This window comes from Lepidothrix coronata, unplaced genomic scaffold (genome assembly GCF_001604755.1).
Source record: "Lepidothrix coronata isolate B3197 unplaced genomic scaffold, Lepidothrix_coronata-1.0 Scaffold177, whole genome shotgun sequence".
Taxonomy (NCBI): Eukaryota; Metazoa; Chordata; class Aves; order Passeriformes; family Pipridae; genus Lepidothrix; species Lepidothrix coronata.
Window position 1 is genome coordinate 1,786,182 of NW_016690357.1, and position 19,149 is coordinate 1,805,330.

The 19,149-nt window shown below is 34.0% G+C and overlaps 1 protein-coding gene across 1 annotated transcript in view; it reads right to left on the reverse strand.

Moving 5' to 3' along the window:
- Positions 1-289: 289 nt before the first annotated feature.
- Positions 290-19,149, reverse strand: part of LOC108504855 (diacylglycerol kinase beta) — a gene marked incomplete at its 5' end in the record, with an annotated part of 206,512 nt that continues 187,652 nt past the window's right edge. Inside the window, 3 exons of the mRNA XM_017830341.1 lie at positions 290-2,514; positions 11,840-11,900; positions 13,216-13,336. Coding sequence (XP_017685830.1) covers positions 2,407-2,514; positions 11,840-11,900; positions 13,216-13,336 — 290 coding nt within the window. The remainder of the gene's footprint in view (positions 2,515-11,839; positions 11,901-13,215; positions 13,337-19,149) is intronic.

Below are 19,149 nucleotides of genomic sequence, written 5' to 3' on the forward strand. Positions count from 1 at the left end.
AAAAAGTGTGTAAGTGCTATCACAGACTGGCACATTTAAAATTGCACACATTATTAAATAATAGCTTATGTATAATTTTATTTGTTTTCAGAGTTACAATGTTCATGAGATAGTTATAGAGAGCACATTATATATTATTGTTAAACACATTTTTGCCACAAAAAGTTGAGAGCATTGGTAGAAAAACCTATGTCAAGTTATGTGAAAATATTTACCACGTGTAACTATAATTTCATAAAACCAATATATACTTTATGTAACATTATGTCAGCAAATTCCTTCTTTTTGCAAATAACTTTTGCTCTATACTTATGTATGTTCATAGTTAACTGCATCAAATGCTTCTCTGTGTGTGTGACTGTGCGTGTGTGTGTGTGTTTGCAATGCACAGGAAAAATACGAGTTTACTCCTATAGTAACTGCAATTGTCAACACCACTGGACCTAAGAAGGGTGAATTACAAGATCTTAATTTTAGCAAATAATCACCTTCATATTTTTCTACCTAATGCGGAACATAACATTAATTGGTATTTACCTCCTAATGTTTACAGAACACAGACTTTATATTTCAAAGACATAACCCTTATCAACTATATACTGACTTGTATTTCAGTGCCTATTATTTAAAGTACGACTCTGTTGAATTCTTATACTGAGGAACAAATGATAGCAACTTTATTTAAATACATGCACAGTACCGTGCACTACAGCATGATGAAGTATAACTTTTAAAATGGATGAATGAATCAATAGAAAAATAGATTTAATAAACCATTAACATTTTTAAGTCTGGATAAAAATGGAAAATCATGCATTTCAAGCAAAGTTTTGTTTTTTCCTTGTTTTTTGAGGAAATCTGAAAACTTAAGACATGCAGAGCTGAGAAGCAGCTCACTCTGAACAGAAAACAATGTTAAGACTGCATAAAAAGTTTTGATTGAGACTGTTTATATGCAGGACTGAAAAAAGTTGTCCTTCTTGGACTTCCCTTCAACGTTAGACCGTGCTGTGCAAACCTCGGACAAATCCCTGTACTATGATTTCTAAGCTGTTAGGAAGTCTCTAAAAGGGCTAAGAAAGTTAAAACCTGAGCAACTGCCTCCCCAAAATTTATGACAAGAAATGTTTTGATTCCAGACAGCAGACTACGAAAGGGGAATAGATAACAGTTTATTCTTTCCTTATGAGATTAATTTAGGTGATGAATAAATTATGGATGGCATAAATTTATAAATAATTATGACAAAAATTGGATATAAATTTAATTTTCTAAATTAATTTAGAGTTCATGTCAATGTCTCAATATTTAGAGTATGTGACTATGTCTATTAACTTATGAAACAAATGAAAAGTGAGTATTTACTTGCAATTAATTTAATGTTTTTTCCTACCCCAACATTTGTCTGGACATTGTCAATGTAATCAAAAGAACTGTAAATTTTCAGAAGTGAGTCTACTCCAGTGAGTTTGATTAATTATGCATTAACCCATTTCTCTGAAGCATCCTTCACTAAATCTTTGGTGGGAAATGCACTTTAATTAGGCATGAGCTTTGGTTATTTGTGTGCATATGCACTATGCTATTGGTCAATATGCAGAATGATTTAAAGTGTGCCATGTTACAGAGATGTATTGTTCATGAAAATAATTTTAGTGTTTAAGCAAACAACACTGATGGCTAGTTTTGCAGGAATTATTATCTTCACTCAATATGATTTCCTTAGTGTTATAATTTTTGCTAAAACTTGCATTGGCTTCCAATCTTAACAAAAAAATTACACAAGAATAATCATGATAATTTGAATACTGTACATATTGTTAATTCTTTTCTGCAGGTACAGTTACTCATATACATAGGAGTTATCAGAATAAGATCCGAGATTTCAATACTCAGTTGAATAAAAATATTCTCAGGGTAGAAAGAAACGGTAAACTAAAAATACAGGTTAATGAGACCTGTAGTAAACTTTACTCTGAAACAGGTCAAATTGGCTATTCATGTGAAGATCTTTGATTCAAGAGATACTATTGAACCTATGGCATGTGATCATTGTAGTAGAAAAAGTTGAAATGGAAAAGAGAGAAAATCAAATTACCCATGACATTCTTTTCCCATATTCCATGGTAGAATTAGCCCATAGATTAGTAAATGGTAATGCATGCAACAAAAAATATGCATCACTTTATGTAAACATCTGCTTTCATCATGCAAAATGCCTACAAAACTGTGACAACATCTTTTCTAGTAGCATAGTTTTACATTAGCTCAGTTACAGAAACAGTTAAACCAAAATCCAAGATTTTGCAAGTAGAAGATGTTCTAAAATTCTTGAAAGATTTCCAGCATAAATATTCCAAAGCCCAACAAAGCTAATTGTTTTTCTGAAAACTAAACTACATAGGCTTATTCCTTGCTGTGGTTCCTTGTTCTTTTGATGATAGAAGAGAAAAGACCGGTTTTTGGAGGAGGTCCCATCAACATGGGGGCTTGGTTCTTGTGAGTAATTTTTATCTGGGGGGAGGAAGAAGAAAAACAGAATTATCCCTCGGGCTAGTTAAATGTCAAGTATCGGAGATGCCTGAATTATCTTTATATGTGACTTCCAAACCTTGTCCATTTAACCTAAGATAAAAGGAAAACACCTCGGTTTCTTTATGAACGATGTTACTTATGCAGTAAACCAATCTATGTGTAATCATTGTTTCCACAAAATTTAAATTAGACACACAATAAATACTAAAAATTGTATGCAATAAAATACACGCCAATATGTAATCTTACTTTTTGAGTGTGGGATTTATTGCTTGCTGTTAAAGAAGAATTTAAAAGTTGGAAAGAACATACACGTTGGAAGACCAAGCTGTTGCCTATTATTAAGATATGACATGTCTTCATATGCTTTATTTATACATCTAATCAAGCTGTACTCTTTTACCACAGGACACTGCTTAATTTCAAAATAACCATTATGAAAATATAAAGTTAATACACAAAAAAGGTCAAAAAAGATGAACTAGTATTCTAAATTGTTAATTAATTGTTAATAGAATGGACTCAAATATTGAAAAGACTATTTAAAACACTTTGTAATACTGCTCTAAAGCCACCCGTTTTGATTTCTTTGATATAAAACTACGAATCACCTTAAATGAGACAACCTTAAAGTAGATTATGTCTGCAATTTTCTCTAATTCAAGTCTAAATTAGAGAAGACATTTTATGAATGTATGCTATGCTCAAAGCTAATTGAAAGCAATTATCAAAGTGGCATTTTGTCTGTGACTTTAAGATACATTGTAAGATAATAAATGATTCTCATTATGTAATAAAAAGGTCACATCTTGCCTTTGGGCTAGTGACGTTAAGAGTTTTTCAAAAGCAATCCGAGACATTTTCTTTAGTGAACTACGACTAATACAAGAACCATCACTTATTAAATATCAGTTGTCACCTGCATAGTACCCACATCAGAGATGGGTATTTCTTTCAAAAAGAAACACCACCTCATTAAAAACTGGAAAAATATATCTCTTAAAGTACATACCTGACATTTTCAAGTTAAAATGAATATCCTTCACTTGTCATTCACTAATAGTAGTGAAACAAAAAATGTATGTCACGTGGAGAGGCTCATTAAAATATAGATCAGGACATTTCTTGGGGTGGAGATTTACTTTACAATATAGGGAGACAGAAACATAAAAATCTCAATAGAGTGAGTGGCTTGGTTTAACTCTATTAGAGCCTTTACTTTACTCTCCAAATGCTCATTTCCATGCCACCTTAGTTCATTAGTCTCAAATTTTAAGTGTGACCTCTTTTTGTCAACACTGTTCATTAGTATCAAATTTAGCATATGGGGTTTTTTTGGCAATCTAGATTAATTTCATATGGATAATAACTCTTGCTTTCAAAGACTGGCACCAACATATTTTCTCACAAGAAATTCTGCTTCAGGCACCACTTTGGAAGCCAAATCTGTAGCTGGGGTAAGTGGGCACTATTCCATTGATGTCACATAGTACCAGCTGATGATCTGGTCCTGGAAAATTGCCTCAAGAATTTTTGTAACTTTCACATGCTTCATAAGACATATTTTTGGGCTCAGGAACAGTCATAACATCAACCTGATCCTGAGGATCAATACACAAAGTAACCTGCAGCTGGTGTGAGTGAATTTTTCAAGTCATAAGGGTTCAGCTTATTGCAAGATTTGGCCATGATGTGGCAGTAGGAATGTCTTCAGAGTTTCAGACATAAATCATAGTAACTCCATTTTAAAATTAATAAAAGAGGACAGCTCAAAAGACAGCTTTAGTATGAAGACGTGAGGTAATCCTGAGACCCCATACAGATTGCATGTTGGGTTGGGGCTGTTCAGTGCTGCTCAGGATGAATCCAATTACATATTCAGTAAATGTTTATCATTTGTAATGTTCTTTTTTGGCTTGAGCCATCTGCTTCAGAGACCATGACCTCTTCAGTATGTTGCTTCCTATCAGCTGAGATCAGCTAAGATGCCTGAACATGATTAACCACTCACGTGCATGGGGATGAGTCCTATATGCATTTCTCCAAGATATATTTTCAACTGTTAAATTGGCACAAAATGTATTTTACATTCTGAAAACAAAAAAATAACGTGTAAACTGAAAGTATATTTTTTTACTTCTCTGTTAATATTCCATTGGTTAACAATGATAACCATCAATTCCTTACTTTCCTACTGTAAAACGAAGAAAATAAAAAATTAAAAAAGTCTTATCTTTGGCTGATAAAAAGAGATCAGTATGTTTGCAAAACATTGCACTATTTTGCCTGAAGCAGGCTAATTTTGTCTTTCTCAAGACTCTCAGGCACTGCATGTCTGCCCTGGACTCTCACTTCTGCTTCTGTTCTCATACTGGCAGCACTGCCAGAGTTGGAGCTGTGAGTTTGGGTGACAAGCAATAGTACACACTTTGAGATGGGAAGAAACACTGAGGATCTCAGACAGAGAAATAACATTGTAGGTCAAGGTAGGACTGAACATTGAAAGTGCTCTATGGAAGGACAAAAAAGAGAGTGAGAGAAAGCTTTACTTACAAGAAACGGAGACTTTGTTAAGTTAAAAATTCCTACTTACAGCTGTATATAGATTCTATGTGTGTGCACATGGAGAGTCTAAAGACTAACTTTTACCATTCAGTTTCTCTCTCATTCAGCAAGCAACTTCATGTCTTTTTTAGTAGAAACACAATTATAAAAGCTTTAAATAAGACTTTTTTTTTTATTTCTCATTTTTCCTAGATTTACTCTATGAATCCCACACACAAATGAGAAATTGCTCAGACAAAAATCCAGAAAGCTAAAATCCTAACCTAATATATTTTTAGGAACTGATGATACCCTGAGAAACATACTCATACAAATTACTATGGAATTCTGGAAAAGAGTTTTTGAGATCACTTACTCAATTTTATTGACAATATATAATACCTTGAACATAATATGAAGGACATTTTGAACATAAATTAAGAGGAGTGCCTGAAGTGCTGTTGGAGAAAAAAAAAGTTATTTGTTACAAATTTATATTTAAAAACAGGCAAAATCAAGAAATAACAAAATTCCATTTAGAGAGTAAGTAAGTAGCAACATGAATTGCTAAGATATCATAGATTTTTCTTGTAAACCCAATGCACAATTTTCTAGGCTAAATTCAAACTGTTGAAGCCAATGAAAAACCTCTCACTCACTAATTGAAGCCAAGATTTTAGCCCATGGTATATCTAGTAAATAGGTTTAGCAGAAGAACATTGTATTTGCAATTTTGAATCACCTTTCCATTATTACAAAGTGTGTCCAATGATGTATTCATGGGAAGGAACACCATATCTAATTAAAAGAGCATAATTCTCAAGAGATGATAATTTCTCCTTTTTGTCAATGGAAAATTTTCTAATAAAGGAGAAGCCTGCATTTTTGATACTAAAAATATTTATAAATGCATAAACCAGACATCTATTTGTTTCAGGAGCAGGTCAGAGTTTCAAAATACGCCTTGAAGCACATTAATACAATGCATCCACTAAATGAAATGCAGTGAGCATCAATAATTTTAGTGTGATAACAATGTCTTTTAGGTCAGTCAATTTTGCTTTCATGTTCCTTTTTCAACAATATGTGCTGGTTACCTTCATGCTCCTGACTTCAAAGAATTTCTAAATATTTACTATTTCAGCGAACATGGTGCTATAAATACAGGTAGTAAAGTACTGTGCTAACTGACAATAGAAAACTGGAAACAGATATAATCAGCTCTGCTTATAATATTTCAATTAATGTTAAAGAACATATTACTGTATTTTAAGGACAGAGGGAAAAAAAACTGTCAGAAGAAAAACTTTTGGATCTTTTAGCTTATGGTCACTTTTTTCCATGTTATCAGCAGGACTTAGATGTTGGTTGTTTTGGGGTTATGAGGGTTATGCCTAAATGCTGCTCTCCATACAGGAAATGGAGGGATGCAACACCTCTATATCACAGAAGTACCAAATAGTTTTATCTTCCTGTAGGCGATCAAGAATTGTATGCAGTATCATGATGCGAATAAGACCTACAGAATGCAGGCAGTGCTGAACAAAATTAACCTGTGACTTGCATTATGTGACATTTTGGACAAAATCTCTCAGATCTAGACTTGTTTTAAATATAGCGTTACACAACACATCATAAATAAATTTCTAAACAATATTATTGTGCAAAGTGCAATCAAATCTAATCAGTTTGGCATTAATTAAGCTCTAATAATATACTCTAGTCTCTCTCCTAAGTAGTGTGATCCGTTTCCCCTTCATACAGGTAGATTGGAAAACATTATGGTGTCATCATAATTTTTAAACATACTGAGAAAATGACAGAGCTGCAAAATTAAAATAAATGATTAATGGCATTTTTTTCATGTTTTGTACTAATAGGTATCATTGAGGTTTTAAATTAATAGAGCTGTCAGCTCAGGGTTGTTACAGATCCAGTGCAGAACTAAAATGGAAATTATGTATTCCACAGATACCTAAAGATGACACTTTGGAATATTTTAAAATTTAATTAGTAGGTGCAATTGTTTTTCCCCCCTCCTCCCTAAAACCACTGCAAATTAATTGGCAATTAGTCACAACTAATTCTTTTCTTAACAATCTGAACTGGAAAGAAAGGTGCATTACATGTTAGAGGATTTGTCTGGGGTGCAGAAAGCACACATGCAGTAAATTGCTTTGTCAATTACAAAAACAACTGTTGTGAAATTAAGAAAAAAATATGCATAGGTAAACAAAACTAATTAAAGTGCAGTGTACCTGTGACCACAAAAAATAACGCCCAGATGCAAAATAAAATGTTAGAAACTCAATAAATCAATTTGGCCTTGAAACAGAAACGTATGCACACTGCTGCTCAATGGGGAAAAAAATACAGCATTTTACTATAACACCAAAAACCTTTTCTACGGACTGACTTCCATTTATGGGTTAACCATGTAGTAATTGGCTAATATTCTACTGAAATCAGCTACCATATCTAGGACCCAGCTCCTCTTTGCTCTAAAGTGGCAGGCACAGAAGTTTAAACTCTCATTATAAACAACTGATAAGAAAATATTAATACAGCCAGAGGCATGCAAAGAAGATACAAACAGAGTCTAGAATACAGCGGCAGCTTCTTCATGCGATCTCTAGGGTGTTGGAGTCAATGGGTCTACATAAAAGCAAATCTGTTACTTTCTTTTAGTTTTCTCACTGAGCTGTGGTATATAGTGATTATTAATAAAAGCTTGGTTTAGTTAATTTTGGTTTTAGTTCTTGTTTCTCTCTGGATTTAACTACAGTACAGTCTGTGCTCTGGCTCATCACGTCTCTAGGGACTAAAAGAAAAAGTAGAGAGAAACCATTCATTCAAAACTTATTTTTAAGGGGCATTTAAATGATAATATTTTGAAATAATAATTCTGGGTTTCATTATTAAATGACTTACTCGAAATTCTAAACAATTCTAAAAATATGTGTTTCAGATGTGTCTATGAAACTATATTACTGGCAATCCATTAGGTGAGTTCTGACTATGGATTTTCATTTTCATTTCTTTATTTAGGCAATATTCTTGCATCTTCTATAGATATTTCCATTTTCTACTTTTAGTCTAGTGTTTCTAGCAGCTTGACACTCTTTCAGATATGATGCCAAACAAGTCAGGAATAGATGAAAGAACTGAAATCACAGTTATTTCAAATTAAGATGGAACATTCTTATGGATTTTTTCAAAACAATGCTAATAATTTATGTAGCTAAATTGAAAGATTACTTTTCTTAAAAAAAATCCTGATGGCTAAAGCCTGAAGTTTATTGAATTAACTTGAGAGTCTTTGAAGTTTCATTACTATTAATGATCTTTTTGGAGACCAGGTAAAACCATAGATATCTTTCATGTGTCTATATTTGTCTGGGAGAGCTCTGATAGAATTTCTTCCTCAGCTAATCAGAGGAGATGTTTAACATAACACTAGCATTATCATCTTTCCTTCTCCCAAAGACTCCTCTATAAAAAACCAATACAATTTGATGCTCAAATGCTGTGTCTTATTATACTAGAGCAGAGTGACTTTGTTAGACACTGTGGTCTGCATGTGTTCAACATACTAAATAATATTGGATGACAATTTTTTTAGACGAAGACATTTGCATTTTTAAGTGTGTACAGAACCTACAGGAATGCATTCTCGTTCTCATGTAGGGATGCTTTCATGTAGGTGCATGAGCAATAGAAGATCATAAAAGATGTCAAAAGAAGCACACAACGATTTCTTGAGTACTGAAATTGATCACAGGAAGGAAAAGCATCACTGATCTCAGCTTCTGGGGAATCACTGCGTTATCTATCACATCCTACAGTATTTTCTTAGAGCTCACACTGTCATTTTGGGATAGCACAGTCTCTGTATGCATGAGAAGGGACAGCTGTCAGCAAATCGTGCTATTTGTATGAATCTCTTTTTACAGTCAGAAAGGAGAAGCAGCAAAGATAAACTGTTGATTCCCTCAACGGGAAGTGCATTTCCAAGCCTGCATGTGCAGGTTGCATCCCATGCATAATACGGATTTGATGCAGAACTTGTTTACCTTAATAGGCATCATGGGAAAGTAGGACAATTTTGATCAGATTGAATTTGATTTCTTGAAAAGTCATTTGCAAAATACTCTCATTTATATTAAAACCTGAAGCAAATCAGAAAAGGACTTCTGAGCTTAAGCACTTGCAGCCTGGGTGAGGGTTGATTCAACATCTGCCGATTGTATGAATTTCTTTCTCATTTAGTTTCTGTAACATAGGTCAGCCCCTAAAACTACTGAACTTAGATGACTCTGAAGTCCCTAAGATGATCAAAGAAAAAAATGAGTGAGGCTCAGCTGCTGTGTCTCACTGATGCACACGATCTGTGCAACTGAAAAACGTGCAGAGCTCTCTCCTTTGGAAATTTTGGGAGAACATTGCAGTTTTTTCTCTAGGAAGACAAACCCCATTATTCTTATATTGGCGTCCTTATATTTTTTTCTGAAATTTGAGCTCTAGCAGGTTCAAATAAGTGACTATGTAGCTGGCTACATGTAAGGAGCTGTTTTGATGTTATGCAGGTTTTTTCGTACTACGGTTTGGATACATGTCACCCTGGTATTTATGTGATCAAGGACGCTTTGGCTTCCAAAGAAAGGCCCCTGTGAAGCACAAGCTTAGAAATCAAATCTTAAGCTTTGATTGAGAGAAAGCTAATGTCAACCTTTCTCATTGTGTCCAGAGTAATTCCTAGCTACCTTGCAGAGAACTTCAAGAAAAAGCTGTACTGTAGTTAGAATCAGTGATAAGAGAAGCGGTTGGACCATACATGTTTTTTCCTTTTTAAGATGTAGAAAACAGAGGGGGGTACATGGACAATAATGCAAAGAGGAATTGCAATAAATAATTAAGCTCCTCAGCAGAGAAAAAAAAAATCCTGAAAAATTAATGACATAAAATAAAATAATATTTCTATATCTGAATTCATAGAGGTGTATTGGTATAGCTAAATAGTTCATGTATTTTCTTCTCAGAGGAAATAAGGACATTCAACAGCATGGTTTTCTTACACAGTGCAAAGTATATGCTCTTAACAATGGTATAGCAAAAAGAATGGGTTCCATGGAAAAGTATATGCCATTTCTATTCCCTTTAAAACAGTACTTCAACTGGACAGCAGTAATTACCAGTAGTAATTTACTATTTCCTCAGGTCAGTAATTGAAATGTAAGAACTGTCTCTTTTTCCAGGTTTGTCCTCAGTCGCGAAGGCAGCTTCTGCTAGCATTATCAATCAGATAGCAGGGATTTTGCACAGAGCAAGCAATCAAGACAAAAAAAGCACGTTATTGCCAGCATCCCTCCATAAGTTCTCTTTTGTAATCTGGCAACTGAAAAATTACATGTCTTTTTCTTGAACAAGTAACTACTTGGTTCAGTACTGATGCTCTGCACTGAGCCATTGCTGTAGAAGAGATGAAGATAATGATATCTCTTAATTCTAAAAGGTTTCCTGCAATAAAATCCCCACTGTTCTGCCTTGATACGGTAGGTGTTCATATGGTTCTCCTCATATTGCAGAATCTGAGCACTTCCATAGAGAATGATAGTTCAGGCATTCTTCATGCTGTTCAGCTGTACACTATGTTGTACCTGGTAAACATGAACTATCATGACCCTCTTCTCTCATTCTAACCCATACATCATCAGCTGCATGCCTGTTAGCACCTTACTGAAGGTGCTCCCTTTACTTTTATGTGTAGCTTTTAATCCTACTACAGACATAATGCTCATGAAAGTGATCCAGTACCCTTTTTTTTTGGAGAATTACTCTCATCTCTAGTGGGATTTCTTCTTCTTCACATTTCTGTCTTGTCATATGTACAAGCTGCAAAGCTACAGCAATTGATCTACTTAAAAATATACTTTCTTTGGGAAATAAAATTAGTAGAAATGTATATTAAAATATGTTATTAAGATTACACACAACAGTAAAGAGCTTGGATTTTTTCAACATCTTCTCCAAATGCTTGGTTAGCCTCTATAATTTACTGGAGAGAGATGAAAATGGAGACTTCTTACAGATACCACTTTTCTTGTGTTGTCTGTAAAGTTACTCAAAGAACCTTCTCTGAACAAGCTCCTATCCTATCCTATATTATCCTAACCGATCCAGATGGATGTTTACCTGCCTTCACTTTATATGTGTGGGCACTGAAACAAGAAACCAATTAATTTTGTTTATTTTGCCTTTAAACTGTAAGGACTTAAAAAATAATAGTTCTACTGTATAATTTAATCAGCACAGTTAAAATTTCACATTTAAATAAAACTTTCTTGATATAAACTCTTTAAAATACAATAGATAATATTCCTAAATTTTTAAGAATAATTAGTTACTTTATACACTTTAGCATCAAAACAAACATTGAATTTTCCTCCACAATAGAGACTCTAAATCTTACACATCATCATAAATAAATTATTAAATTAGATAAAAGGATGCTGAGACTGCACCCTTCGAGTATTTTCCAAATTTCTGAAATAAATGCCTTTTTATTCCATTCTAATATGTGGTTAAAAACAGAATGATAAATTGAAAATGCAGAGATTATCGAAGTATATAAAAACAGTGTGTGAAGATTTTAAGTAAATTGAGTTAATGCTGATGAAAATGGTTGTCTTTTAAATAAAAAAATAAAAATTCCTTCTCTCATTGAAAAAGAAGAGAAAGTAAAAAAATCAGTTGCAGTTACCGTGCAAGGAGTTTGCATCCAAGGTTCCCCATCTATCTGCATAGGCAGAGACTTGCTGGTTCTAAAGGGACAAATTTCATAATGTAAGAAAAAGAAACTCAACAAAATTGATAAATGTATTTATTAAAAAGGCATATATGTGATGGGGTACAGATATAATCCTCATTTACTCCTAAAATGCTAGGTAATTTCCAGTATGACCCAATGTGCTTACAAAGGTAATGTAGTTAACTTAGTAGGTTTAGTCTGATTTTCAATACACAAAGCAAAAATATGGCAAACATTCACACATATTGTTAGTAAGATGCTACTCTTTCATGGGAGAAGAGTCTAATTTGTGAAATAAAGAGTGAATTACACAAGAACTTCAGGAATAAATCTTATTAACTGTAAAGACAGAGGAATTTCTACTATTTTTTATAATATAGACTCTTTATATATCATTCTGTATATTATAAAACTATAAAGGAAAAAAGGAATAAATTTTAGGTCTACAATCACCACTTATTAGAACTATAAAATATGTTTTTATATTGTGTCTGTCTCTGAGTTAGAACACTCACAGAGAATGAAGCTTGTACTGTATTCAGTCTATACCATGCTATAAATTTAAATTGATAGTAAAGGGGTGCTGATTTTAACATAAAGATACAGACAGTATTCTCTCTCTACTTTTGTTTAGTTTTAGTTTTCTCTCTCTGTATTTCTGCATTATAATAGTTTGCATTCAAGACTATTAGAAATAACATGGAATGGATAAACCTAATAATGGAAAAGTTAGTCAACTGAGCACTCATACTGGTCAGTGGAAATTCTGGTTTGGATGTTATATGAAAACAGTGAACAGTTCATGGATTTATCCACTGTCACTTATGGCCATAAATGGAGGGAGGGAAGAATGTTTAATGAACTCTTACTGTATAGTTCTGGAAGGGCTTGAATCTTTCACAATTGTGGTCCTGCTGATGTAGGATTACAAGAATTATCTCTTGGTATCTAGAGAAGGTTGGAATACCCCTATGACCTTATTTCTCTTCTGCATCCATATGAGAGAGTACTTTTTAAGTCAACACCACTCAGCCCTTGAGAAGAGTCTCAATAAAATGTACTTTGGAAAATCCTACTTATTTTCTTAAAGTTTTTATTGTTACTCTTCTGTTTTATGCTCATTTTAGGCTTATAATTGCAGACTTTACGGTTTTAATAAATTTTGGAAAATTCTTCCTGAAGAATTCTTCACTGAGAAAGAATTGACCACCTCTCTCTTTTCCAGTCCTTATTGTGAATGTTCTGGCCACTTTGAGCTCAGAAATGATAAACCACATTAGCATACTGCACCATCACCAGCTCACACATACCAACAGATTTAATAATACCTGATGACAACAGACGAGCACTGGGCAAGACGTCTTCCAGCACTTTTCAGACCAGTGTATATCTGTCCCATCTCCATGGCTCCTTCCAGACCAACCACTTCCATAAGCTGGTCACTCAGATCTGCAAAAAGTTGAAAAAAACACATTTTGTCTAGACAGCATTTTGACAGCAATCATCTTGACTAGTTAGAATTGTCAGAAAATAAGCTGATCATAAAAGATGTGGAGAACAGAATTGGCAAAAATGATTATTCCTAAGAAGTGATTGCAGCGTTAAGGTTGGACATAACTGGGCCTGCTGTCACACCAGCCTGAAATATCCTGACCAAAATGATTCTAAAATACAATAATTTTATCCATGGTTTATTTTAATACATAAATAATGAAAAAATACTTTAATTATATGGAAAATAGGAGAGGTTCCTTCACTTTGTTCACCTGACCCACACAGAATGACATGCTGCAGTTCAGAAATTTGTGTTGTTCATTCTTTCAACAGGTACTTAAAATCTCTAAAGAAAATGCCAGACCCTATTGAATTTTCTTATACAAATCACATTCCAGATGATTTGTACAACTCTAATTCAGCCTTTGTGTGTATGCATTATTATTATGAGACTGCTTTTTATTTTTTGCATTTGATTGTTGTCTTAATTAGTGCACAGATGCAATGCAAAAAGGGAGAAAAACACCTTCTATCAGTTACTATACACATAGCCTCCCTGAACACTGTAGTGCTTATTTGCACTCAATTATATATTTTTGTTTCACACTGCTTTTTGACTACATAGCACTTTGGCATTAAAGTTCAAAAGCTATTTAAATAAATAATATATCTGGCAAAATAAATATTCGTTTGCTTGACTTCAAGGAGCAAGGACAAATTCTGTCTAGAATTTCAGGTACAAAAAGAAACTTGAACAGTAATATAGCAGTCTGGTTTGAGAAGCAATCAAGCAAGGTAATGAAATATTATCCAGAATCAACTAGCGTGTTTTGTATGAAATGTTTTGTATGTTCCTGTGTAAATACATGTTTCCAAGACCAAATGGACAAGAAAAAGAAGTGTTTCTTTTTTTAGCTGTATAATATGTGCGTTTTATGAATCGGCTGTTAATGTTCTTGTTTCCAAAAGGTGCATTATTCCGTGAAGCACAGCAAGGAGCTAAAATGTTAGTCTATCATCACACTGAAAAAAAAATGAAGGAGAGCACATTACTCTGTATATTTTAAACCCTTCCACCTTTAATGAAGGTAGAATTGCATGCTAACAATCATATCTATGAGGTTATTCCAAAGTTTCAATGGGAGTCTTTTCCGTTCACTTCTTTGGGCTTTCAATGAAGGTAATTAACTGAAAGAAGTACTGTGATGGGGGAAAAAATATTAAAAGCAAATAGGATTCATGGTCTGGATAATTCTGCTTCCAACTAGAAAATCTGGTACTATCCAAGGCCTTAATTTTTATTCTTACACTTTCTTAATATTCTCCGCTATTTTAATTTTCTCATCATAGTTCCATATAAATTGTTGAAGAAAAAAATAAACACTATTTTTCCTACTAAGAGAAAACATTAAGATAGACAAAAGGTTAAAATATACAATATGATTAATTCTAAATATACATTTTTATACTTTGCATCCCTGTAACATACATAACCCCAATTTTGTATATCTGGCTTTCAACTGAATTATTTTTTTCTTGAAACATTTTCCTTATTTTACTCACTTTTAAACTTAACTGAGATTTAAACAAATTCTGCTTTTCTTTGTAGCCACAGGGATTTTAAATGGGAAAGTCCTACTCATTTTCAAAAGCTACTATACTATAAAAGCACACAGAACTTTATAGATGTACTAAATCATTAAAATGTTTCCAGCCAAAGAAAACATCAAATTCCTATTCACTGGGTTATTAGAAAATTATTATTTTTTAAATGGGAGAATAATTAAGAACAGATTTTTATTTCTGACAGCTCAGGCAACATGTGCAAGATTCAGAATAGTGACATTTGCAGCGATATAAATTTGATGCATCATTTTTCAATAGCTGTGAGATTAGCGCCAGTAACAGCAGGTAACTAAGGGCCAAATCCTGCTCTTTGATCTATACCACACTTCTCAAAAAATGTGGTATATTAAATATTGGAAGATGAAACTGAACAATACTCTCATCTACTAAAAAAGTGAAGGCTTTTTAAAAACTTCACATTTGCAGTGGCACATTCCCAAAGTGGAGTTATTTTAGGCTAAATATGAATATTTTTAGAATCGAGCTTAAATTAGACATAACTTTCCTTCAGAAAGCAGTAAAAGCTAAAGCAAATATAACAAGAAATTATTGACTGCATTAGTTCACACTCCTGCTCTCGCTAATATATTTGACCTCATGCTTTTCAATAATATATCCATTTCAACAAATCCTTGAGATATATTGACTTTGATAAGAACTCAGAGTGAACAAAATTGGAAAAGGGAGTATGTCTATTTTAGTCCCACTCTTCAATGATGTTACATGGCTATAGGTATAGGTACACTGGTTGAATATAAAGGGTCAAGACATCAATGAATGAATGACATTTGTTCTTAAAAGGTCTCCACCAAAGACTCTGAAAGAGACCAAGCTCTATTAAAGGAAATCTGATCTTCTGTTAAATGAAAAGATAGGAATGGGGAAGTCATTCCTCATTCTGGCGGAAGTTTATAACTGATTTCTCAGAAAGATCTGTGCTGGCCTCTGTACTGCTCAACATATACCACTAAATAACCTGGAAATAGAAATAGTGCGTTACGGAGGATTCAACAATGGAAAGACAAAAGCCAATTATAGAAAAAGTTAAGAATTTTACAGTATTGAGTAATGGAGCTATATGAAGGCAGAGAGTTCAATATATTCAACTTAATGTCCATGAGGGAAAACAGAGCTAACTATAGATATGTAGACTGTTATATACATATATATAACTTTTGGAAATAAATATGGGGTGTGTGTGTCCCTGTGTATATGTCTGTATCTGTTTATTTTGCTGAACGACAATTGATACCATCATGCAGGAATTAATACTGTGGAGTTACTGGGGCTAGTTCTATGAAAATATCAGCAGAATGCTTGATTTATGATCATCAGATATTACAGTTGGTCCATCCATAAAGTATAGAGTTTGTAGTTATAGTCCATTCAGCAATGCAGGGGAAGAGACAAAATAATTGGAAATAACAGATCAAAAAACATGGTAACAATTATGAAGCAACTTCTGTATGAAAATAAGTTAGACTAGCAGCCTTCAGGAGGTAGAGATGAATGGAGAAAAGATGAGAAAACCATAAGTGCCGTACTGTAATTCAGTATTTTGCAAAGTGCAAGAACCAAGGAGCTTCATAGCACTTCTAGACAAGCAAGAAATCCTGTTTTACGTAATACTTTGTTATGCCATCATGCCCTATTAGACTTTGACATTCCTTAAATCAAAAATGACAAATATTCAGTAGGATATCTTAAGAGAAAAATCATTGTAACTTTGCTTTCTTATTCCTTATTTCTAATACAGGTTGGTGTTAGAAGTCAGATACTAAGCTACACGAACTTGCAGGTTGATCTAGTATCATTGTTCTTGTTGACTGCTTATACATCTTATAAATTTTAAAGGAGAAAAGTGAATACTGCTGTTCACTAAACATCATTCATCACTTAAAACAGCTTATAATGTGGACTTTTCCATGACATGTATCCCTACTGTGTTTGAGACCTAATTGAGAAAGCTCCTCTTTTCAATCCTCAAATTATATTCTAAAGTTACACACTAATGTGTATCTGTGTCTCTAACAACTATAAAGCAAAAAACATATCTCTTTTTAGGGATGTTGCATTTCTTCTGCATCCTACAAGTCTCATTCTCAAGGGAAATAATTCGTGATTGTGTTGATGAAATTCTCCAATTCATGCTTCACCTATTATAACTAGTTTAGATGGTTTGGGTTTAGGAAACTGAAGGTTAGACTTTTCAAGAAGAATTTAGCACCTAACAGTGAACAAAAGCAACTACCAGATACTGAGCAGTTTTTCATTCTAGCCAAGTCATTTAGTTGCCTAAATGAGAGCTGAAGTCTGATAGGTAAGCTATCACTGAGAGCATCTCGGTATTAGTCCATTAGGAAAGTGTTTTTTTGACTGGTGCCTTGGGGTTCCTCAGTCTGTTTGTTCTACTTTGAGCTCTGTGAAAGAGCTGAAGGCTCTCGCTTGTTTTCTATGTGAATGAGCCATTAGAGTGTGTGGGAATGTTTTCATAGCACCATGCCTCTCCTGCCCTTTTCCACAAACCAAAGTACTTCACGTGTCTCCTCATATTAGCCCTGTCAGTAAACAAAGCCAGCTCTCCCAGGGGAGCACTGCTGTCAGCAGACGGTGACTAGCATGCAGAGGGGCATCTGACCCCTTGCACTCATTCCTGATGGGGAGATAAAGTCACTAGGGAGCTGACTGCCCATTTCTTCCCATCAGGCATCAGGAGAAAGAGAAGTTCACACAGAAACTTGCACAAGTGGCAGACAAAACACTGTATGTGAATATAAGCCTTGTATAGCCCTTCCCTGAGGCATGAAGAAACACACTTGGAGACTAAAGTTTCGTAATGAGGAGTTTACATTATCCATTAGCTTGGCATTAGCTGAATGCTTCAATATTCAAAGTGAACACACAGGAGAAAAACGCATTTGGAATTCATCTATGAAGATAAAGCAAGGAAAGTAAAATGGGTTAGGGGGTGGGAAGAAACATGGCGTGATTAGAAATAACTGATTTACATAGAGAACTTTCGCTGTAATGGAACTGGTTTTGATATCCAATTTATCTTCGCAATATATAAATATTGCTGTCCTGGCAAGAGATTGAATGACTCTATTATAACTTGGGGTTACTGCACTCACTCAGGCACATTTGCATAAAAACACTGTTGGTCAGTGGTAAATCTGTCTCTGGCAGCAGTTTGTCTTCAAAGAGAAGGGGCTCCATATCTTACTAACTGTAATCAAACCCTAGTAACCATCATGCTGGAAATTTTTTGGTTCAAGTTAAAATACTGGACAAGAATTTGAAAGCTGGTATGATGCCAGAGGATCCTTGAAAAACTCCCAAGCTCAATGCTCTTCACCTCATGAATGTTTCAGTATCTTCCTAGAACACAGCATGTATTAAATCTCCAGTTACCCCTTATGCAGGAATGTGGGGCTGCTTACATATGCAAGGATAGGGACTACTGTTGCAAAAAATACTAAAAACGTGTTTAATGACATCAGTAAATCATGTGCAATCTGTACATCCTGGGTTTTGTTATGTCTTCCTTTAGAGAAGCTACCTGAAGTAACATACGCCTCAATATTTATAATTGTTTATATCGGTGTTGTACATGGTCCAGATGATGTCAAGGCTCTGTTTTGTTACTGATTCACAGACATATACAAAAGCAGTTTTCCTACCCACGAATTTATAGACAAATAAAACAGACAAAGAATTGGGGGAAAGTAATATTATTATGTCCATTTTACAAAGTGAAAATTGTACACATATATGTTTAGGTCCTGCAAAATATTTGTTCTCATATTCAGCTGTATATATTGTGTGTAGACCCACAAGAGTCATAATATTATTTCTACCACATAAAGCTAAGCACATGAGTTTGCAGAACCGACCTGGCCAAGATCACAGGTGAAGTTTGTGGCAGAGACAGGAAATAAATCAGCAAATCCTGAATTTAAACCTTCTGTTTTCAAAAGTCTGTTTTCCTTCTTAACGTTGAATTCAAGGATATACATCAAGTCCTATATCTATAGTATCTGACCCAGTTTCAAGTATTTTGCATTGCTGAGTTTGCTTGTAAACATTAAAAATCTCAGGTGGATCCACACATCTATTTCATGCCAGTATTGATTCTCTAGTCT